Raw genomic sequence first — 8,330 nt, 5'->3', positions numbered from 1 at the left:
ATAGCTTTTTATCCTGAATATTTATGTTTTAGGTAAAAATTACTTTTTAAAACAGATCTTTAATCTTTAAATTCTTTAAAAAGAGACACCCATCTCTTGGCTGAACTTTTATTTAAGATGTCTTAACTCATTCCATCATCATCAACCTTTATTCAAAGTTCACTGATAAGTTAAAGAGGGCTCTCAATTACAATGATGCAGAGCTTGGGACAACCTCATGAATAACGTCACTCTTAAAATGATTGAATAGAAGGTTGAAATGAAGGCTGGCTTTATTTATTCCTTCATATAAAAAAGTCAAACTTACTACTTTTTCGAGGTTTATGAATGAACAGAAATCAGTCAGAGAGGGCCAGCCAACTTAATCAACTAAACTACAACAGTGAGTCATGTAGCTATCACCGGTAATAAATTGAAGTGTTGAATGACAGACAGCATCCATGGGCTTCGTTTGGTCAAACATCTTCAAACAGACTTTTATTTTCATTACAGCTGCAGAACTCTGTGTTTGGCGTCCCCGCTCTGACCTCCAAACTCCTTGCAGCATAATTTTTACAAGTGTGACTGAGGAGTGTCAGAGCCTGCTGCCGGATGCCATGGAGGTGTTTAGGCAGACTGCTTGAGCTTGTAATCTTGGACACATGACTGTGAGACAGCTTCATGTTCATGGGTTAAAAAGAGGTCAGGACAATCTGCTTGATGCTTTCAAGAATATATTTCAGAAACAGCGGATGACAGATTTGAAATCACACCATGCACCATACACTGCCTTTAGTGTCCTGCACAAACCTTGTACCTTTAATGTGAAACTCCAACGTAACTGAAGATTTAAACAAGCTACAGCTTGAGAAGAAAGAATCCCCACTGTGTCAACAGTTTGTAAAGAACCCGCCCGAGATTTAGTTTGAACATTTGTCTCCTGACATGTTTATCAAAAGTACAGGTACCAGGCATGATTAGGAAAAGCTCATGAAAAACGTCAATGTATGTATAAAATGTATAAAAAGGTGAGTGTGTTTGTACAGAGGGTTGAAATGAAGGCTAGCTTCATTCATTCCTTAAAATAAAAAATGCAAACCAACTACTTTCTAGAAACAAGGTTTATGAAGGACAAACAGAGATAATTCATGCGTCTTTTGTTCTTTTTTTCAGCTAAGTCTGTGACAAAGGTAAAGTCAGCAAGACTTCACAGAAAACAAAGAATCACATATTTACCAACATGTTATCAGCTCTAATACTGTGAAACCTGCAGCCAAAGCACAGGTGTTAATACTTCAATCCTCACTCTAGAGAACGTGGTGGACAAAGGACAGTATGTCAGTTTTTAACACTTTGAAACCTCAGCTTGTTGCCTTTATGTGCATGAATGAACACATATCTAAGACTTTTTCAATTGCTCTTTGATGCCGCACCACGTGACTTTGCATATGTGTAACCCCAGACAGGATTAAGACACAATCTTTGACTATCTGCACAGTTATACCTCAGCTGATATGATGATTCTAGGTTATACTTTAATTAGTAATCAAAGCACATCAAATCAGATCATTGTTGTAAAACTGTGCGTGTACAGCTTTAAATATCAGAATTTGGCTGTTTCTGTTCCCTGGAGTTTAAGAATATTAAGGCAACAACAAACAGGGAGCTCTGTGTTGCAGTTAGGCAGCCACAGCAGGACAGGAAAGAGGTTGGACTCCTTTAATTTCTAATGCCTTGTTGAACTGCACGTCCATGGTCTTTGTGGCTTTGGTAATCTTCAGGTTTTTCATGCAGCCTTTGAAAGAAGCGCTGCTGGAGAGAGCCGCCTGACGAACCCCGTCTAAAAGGAGGAAACAGATCAAAAGTTAAACTTTCATTTAGAAACCTCTTTTAAATCTACTCCATGTGTTATAAGAAGTAGTTAAGACATCATATTTGGTCTAAGCTGTGTCTAACAGATGTATGTTAAAGTCATACCAGGATATCCTCCGACAAAGACAGGGTCGTTGGTGTCACACGTGTTGGAGCGAGCGTTGGGGCTCTCTGCTTTGCTCATCTTCCCGTCGACCACCAGCTCCACCTTGTGGCGAATCTTCTTAGCAGTGACAGAGTGCCACTGACCATCGCAGAAGCCGTCGCCCTCAGGTGTGTGCTCAGCTGTGACTCGTCCAGCTCCGTTGTCAATGTGGAAGAGAAGCTGGAGGGAATAAAAAACAATTCCAGGCTTTTCAAAATGTATATTATTTTCAATCTTTAGCTCTTTTGTTGTCTATTTTTCTATTTTGATCTTTCTATTCATCAATCTTTTCTTTCAATATTTTTTTTTGACATTTAAAATGATCATTTGTTAACATTTTGTGTTCCATAGATTGCTTTTTTGCTGAATGTGTTCTATAAACATAAATTGGGGATTCTGTTTTTTTCTCAGTCTGCACCTTCAACATGAAACTCAGTGAAACAAATATTTGTTTCCTTTATTATTGGTTGCATACCTTGCCCTCTACAATCTCCAGTCCCAGTCCATCATTAGCCTGGTTACTGATGCCCAGAAGAACTCCGTTGGTTTTGCTGGTCCTGAACTCTAGAGCTATGGACACGTCTAGACCCACTCTGTAAGAAGAGACTGGAAAGAGTTGGAGAAAGAGATTAATATTTACGACTATTAATAAACCACAGAGCATGTCACGTGTCAGAGTCTCAGCTCACCTGCTTTCAGGTAGCCTGAACCGTCAAAATAGGTCCCCTCCTCAGTGGCCACGAAACATCTTCCAACCATGTGACTGGAGGTGGGCGTGGCCATGTCCAGCTTGAAGTCCTCAAGGTTGCTTTCAGGACGTCCTGTGCAAGATCAATCAGTTAGATACAGAGTTAAGAGCATTAACAACGTGACACACACACACACACTCACTCTTTACCTGTAGCAGGTGGTTTACCACTCACAGGACCTCCCACCATCTTTAGATTGCGGATACATCCATTTATGCTGTTCAGGATCTAAGAAGAGGAAAAGAGAGCAAGCTTTAAAAAATATGAACATGATAATGAACACAGGAGAGGACGCAATACCTGATCAGAACAATGAAAAGGTGCAGAAAAGAAAATCAGTGCTTAAAAAATGTTCAGGATGCTGGAAAAGACAGCAGATGACAATAAGTTTGTTTGCAGGTCTCAAAAACAACATGAAAAAAAATGCTGATTTTTCCTTGGTCAGAAGCAGAGTTTGCTAAAACTGACCACTGATCATCTGGTATCAAGAGACACCTGAGGGACAGGTGAGCTTAAAGTTCATCAGTCTGTAATGATGGACCAAGGACTTTTGAAGGACTTTTGACTGATTTTTTTCAAGAGATTCTTGGTTATTTCCACAAAATTACATGTAGTGCTCTTCAAAACAGGTTTGAACACCTCTGTCTGACAGTAAACTTTACATCTGAAGCTGTGTGCTGTGTGTGGTTTTCTTACTGGTCCTATTCTCTTGACGCTGTAGTTCTGCGGTATTCCACCAACGTACACCACCCCAACCACATCCAAAAGATCAGCCTGTAGGAGAGGAGACAAGTAGTTCATGAAATATCAACAGACTTTATCAGGCCATGTATTTTGCTCTCAAAGTTAAAAACTGAAGTCATGAGAGGTCTGTGAGTGAGAATTAAGATCAGTACCTTCTTTGGGCTCATCAACTGTTTATTGTATCTCCCATCAACCTGTAGAATAGCTCTCTGCTTAACACGAGTCACACGGATCTGAGGGAAAACACATGATTTTTTTTTTAAATTCATCAACCCTAACCTTTTTTTTTCAGAGCTAAATCCCTGTCTTTTTTCCACCAAAAACACTTAGCCTAAATGCAATTATTTATTTTATTTTGTTTTATGTTATTTATTTACCTTCCCTTCAATTTAATTTCCATTTTTTCCTTAGGCCAAAATCTTCTATCCACCCCCTGCTACCCCAACAGTAACCAGTACGCAAAAGCCCTTTTCTTTTCTTTTCTTTGTCTTTTTTCTGTTAACAATTTTTATGACCTATTTCCTATTTTCTCTTCTCTTACATCTTTCATCCCTCTCGATGGAGTGCTAAAACTAGGACTAACCGGCAAAAAAGCATAACCAATAAATAAATAAATAAATAAGTAAATCTTTTAATTTTTAGATTTTGTCTAAGACTAACCTATCATCCCTTTCTTTAAAAAAAACTTCCTTCTATCATTTAATTAATTGTGTTTCCCTTACCACATCTCCAACCCTCTAGCAACAATAAAAAATATTATTTTTTTGCCTTACCCCTAAAACCGCCTAACAATAATCATAACTTTCAAACACCAACACTAAGACTAAGACAATATATATTTTAAATAATATATATAAATATATATATATATTTTTTAGATTCTCGATCTTTTCTTAAGGCCAACCCCAATCTCATTTCTCTCTTTTCAACTTTTTTTTTTTCCAACTTAAATTTTACTCTTTGATCCAAAACACATCTATAACCCTATGGGCTGATTTTAGTTAACAATTTCCTTTTTCCTTAATATACAAACAATATTCCTTAAAAGAAAAAATAAATAAATTCTTAGGCTATGAACCTACCACCTTTGTCAAAAAAATATGTTGTTTTGTTTTGCATGTTTTTTTTTCTCTTCTTGAAAAACAAAAAAACAAAATTGTCCATTTTTCATTTCTTTCCAATGCTAACCCCTTTTCTTCATTTTTCTATGTGTATTTATTATTTATTTATTTATGTTTTTTTTTTTTCAGAAAATGTTTGTGGGCTTTGATTTAAAGGCAAATGCTGCCCTCATGTGCTTAAGCTTGTCATAACATTTTGCTTGAGTGAGGATGCTTGAATAAGTTGCAACGAGTCAACGTCTCAGATTTTAGTGTCAAAATAGGTAATCAGCAAAAAAAAAGAAAGGTGAAAACAATACTTCTTAGACTTGAAACCTTCTCATGACCACTTGGTGTTTGAAAATGTGAAACCTGAATATTCTGTTCGAAGTAAAAAGGAAATGAAACACATTATGTAGGTGGACAGAGAGGGGACTTTGTTAGAAGTGTATTGACATTAATTCACTCCCCTTTTTACGAGTTAAGCATATATCTACAAAGTATTAAAAAATCTAATTAAAGTTTTTTTAAATGTTAACAAATGTCATGAATGGTCAACCTTGTGCCAGTTTCCGTCATTTATGGAGTAGGGGACGCAGGCGGAGGTGTTTCCATGACCGAGATCATAACCCAGACACGTCTGTCCACTTTTTATCTACAGAGGGAGAGAAAGGCAAAAGATGTCAGGATGGAAGGATAAATGGACAACACTAACACAAACACAGCAATTTTCTTGTCTTGGGACCACTAAAAGCTCTCCCCCTCAACATGTTCACACATTTGTACATCATGGTGGAGGATGCCTCAGTTAATACCTCATCCCTGTGAGACAGAGAAACAAACAGAGCCTCTTGATCAGAAAGGGAACAGAGAGTGAAAATGAAGGAAGAAATTATATTTGTCCCCCCTGATTGAAGAAATAATGAAAAATATTCCTGTTTTTTGCATTTACAGGTGGTGAAAAGACATTAAAAAGACATCCCCTTCTTCTGACAAACTTAAATTTTGACAGTTATCTGTTAGTTATATTTACCTGTATGGACACAAAGTCAGCATGGTTGATTCTCGCCATGTAGAGAACGAGACCTGAGCCCTCCTTCGTCCTTAGCTCAAACTCTATTATCAGTCTGAGACACACAATTACACGCGCACGCACACACACATGCACACGCACACACACAATTAATCATTAAAACTGGTAACAACAATAATAAATGTTGTTACACACAAAGTTTCTTCCATCATAGAATTGATGATTGTAAGATTGCAAACATTTCCTCCTTTATCCTTCCATCGTTTTGTTTTCCTCCTGTCAGGCTTTTGCTTTTCAGGGTTGCTACACTCTAATATTTATCATGTACTGTATGTTTCCCTGGAGGATTGACCCTCTGCTCAACTGTGTGGGTAAAAAATTCATCCTGTCCGATCTATCACTCATTCACTTCTTTTATATCTGTAGAGCTGAGCTCCAGAGTGTGGATCTGTGATCAGAAAGCTGTCAGGATGCAGACAAACAAGCTCACTGGTGGGTCAGAGTTTGCAGGGAGTGTTATACAGTACGTGAGAGGCTTATGGACACAACCACTGAAGAAGAAAGTAACAAAGTTTGTTTCCTTTTGTTTACGATTCTGATATCATCTTCTTCCTCTGCTTTTTGTACTTCACAGCAACTTCTAATAAAAAACTACAGGAGGAGATTGGAGCTACTGAATTACTGTCCTAAAATTCATTTTTTTAAACTTAATTGTTCTACAGTTCTACAGTTTTATGTAGAAGATGCTTTTGTCCAAAGAGATGTATGACTCATGCAAGAATTTAGACGGAAGGGAAAACCTTTGTTAGTGCAACAAAGTGCAACAGGTTATTTGGCTGCAGGAGCTACCATAAAGTACAAGAAGGTTTTTTTTTCCCCCATGTAGAATAATGTTGCCTTCTGTAAATAACTGACCCATTTTTTTTTAACTAAAGCTACGATAAAGAGTTTTAAGCTGGATGTGAAACATAGTAATTCTTCCTGATGTCACTTTATAAATTGTCAAAGAAAAACTGATCATAAGAGACTGAATGTATTATTTTTCATAATTGCTTTTTTTGTGGTGCCTGGAACTGCTGTTGCTGCAGTGACTGATCTGTTAAACTGACATAAAAAAACTTGTTTTTTTCACTTTCTATAGCAAAGATTTACAGTGAATGATATTTTTTGATTGTAAAAAGAGAGCAGGATGACATTCTTAATTGAAAAACACCTCAGACTAATGTGCAAGAAAACACTAGGAGTGAGAAAGGGAGACCACAACAGTCACTGAGTGTGATTCCTAATAGCAGTTTTATGATAACCTTAAAGCAGGACAATTATGCTTTTTTGTAGTTCTTGTTTTTCCCTCTAGTACTTTTAAAGACGCTTTGCATGATTTTTTTTTTTCAAAACAACACTTTTTTTCTCACTCTGTTTTACCAAACTCCAATTTCAGCCTCTGTTTGAATAACATCTTTTAACTGCTGTCTCTTTAAGGCTCCCTGCTTCATGAATCCCCTTCCCTTTGATTGGCCAGCCTTTTAGAGTCCTGAGGCAGAGTTATGGGCAGATCTGCTTACAGACAGGTTAAGGGATTTCTAAAGCTTCTACAACTTATGAATACTGAGAAGTTTGAAAATTGGGATGCAAAATTCCCCCTCTTTAAGTTTCACCCCTTCATGATTATATTAAAAGGTTGATGGTACATGTAAAATTACTGATGTAGAAATACACCAATGTTTTAGTGTAGTTCATTTCTCAAAGAAGCTCAGTTTCTAATGAAGTTCTTCTTAATGTCCATGGTGCATTGTTATCATTCAGCACACAAACCTCTCTCTGACTTTGGTGTCATCGAAGGCGAAGCTCATGTGGCTGTTCCTGCTCAGTCCAAACTGATAGGCCTTCTCCAGCGCAGTCGGGGCCACAGCTGACGCACATGAATCCTGCAGATTGGACAGAAGATGTCAGATATACTGACAGCGTTTCACTGCTCCCATTGCCTCCTGTCAACAGGAACCTTAACACCTGAGCAGAACACATGTCAATCACACTAATGGCTTTTCTGTGTCTGTTCTGCTGGGACCTGAGAGCTGGGGTCTCTGCAGGTGGTTGTTTTCAAAGAACCGGAGAAAAAGGAGTTCATAGAAAAAGCCATACTAAGGCACTTGAAAAACAGTTAATGTTTTTATGTTAATTTAGGCAGTGCAAAATACTGTGTTGGGTTTGGAGAGGGTAGATTACAGCATTTGATATTTCAAAATGAGAAGTCATTTATCATCCATTACTTTTCCATGATTTTTTTTTCTTAAATTTCCACGAACATTAACATGTTCTTGGTTCACAGTTTTATCCTCACAAAGCTCTCTCATAAATTTATCTTTTTATCTTCTGTTAAAGTTTGGGCACAAAATGAGTCAGGACACTAGCATGACTTTACTTCTTTGATGCAGTTCAGCCAGTAGCCACCGGGTGTCAGTGTTGTGATAATATTTATGGATTTTACTGTTTGAACTTGACTGTGTTTTTGCACTCTTTCATCTCCTGTTTTCTCATTTCTACCCCTTTTACCGCCCCCCCCCCCCCCCCCCCCAACTCCCTCCTTTTTTCATTTCTCACATCTGTTCATACTTTCTTAACCCCTCCCAGATCTCCCTCCATCTACTCTTCACTTTTTGTCACTTTGTTTCCCCACAGATAATATATTGATCTCCTCTCAATTGTCCTGA

At 37.7% G+C, this 8,330-nt stretch overlaps 1 protein-coding gene across 1 annotated transcript in view; it reads right to left on the bottom strand.

Moving 5' to 3' along the window:
• Window positions 1–696: 696 nt before the first annotated feature.
• lama2 (laminin, alpha 2) overlaps window positions 697–8,330 on the bottom strand; it is a 248,340-nt gene continuing 240,706 nt past the window's right edge. The window contains exons 63-72 of the mRNA XM_074684978.1: window positions 7,435–7,547; window positions 5,623–5,716; window positions 5,149–5,244; window positions 3,642–3,722; window positions 3,442–3,519; window positions 2,895–2,973; window positions 2,686–2,817; window positions 2,472–2,602; window positions 1,957–2,176; window positions 697–1,819 (exon numbers count right to left, since the gene is read on the bottom strand). Of these exons, the coding sequence (XP_074541079.1) occupies window positions 1,659–1,819; window positions 1,957–2,176; window positions 2,472–2,602; window positions 2,686–2,817; window positions 2,895–2,973; window positions 3,442–3,519; window positions 3,642–3,722; window positions 5,149–5,244; window positions 5,623–5,716; window positions 7,435–7,547 (1,185 nt within the window). The 3' untranslated portion in view covers window positions 697–1,658. The remainder of the gene's footprint in view (window positions 1,820–1,956; window positions 2,177–2,471; window positions 2,603–2,685; window positions 2,818–2,894; window positions 2,974–3,441; window positions 3,520–3,641; window positions 3,723–5,148; window positions 5,245–5,622; window positions 5,717–7,434; window positions 7,548–8,330) is intronic.

Source organism: Halichoeres trimaculatus, unplaced genomic scaffold (genome assembly GCF_033239565.1).
Source record: "Halichoeres trimaculatus isolate MK-OKI-2021-1 unplaced genomic scaffold, fHalTri1.1 fHalTri1_scaffold_13, whole genome shotgun sequence".
NCBI lineage: Eukaryota > Metazoa > Chordata > Actinopteri > Labriformes > Labridae > Halichoeres > Halichoeres trimaculatus.
Note: the sequence above shows the minus strand (reverse complement) of the source record. Positions and strands in the feature narration are given on the sequence as shown.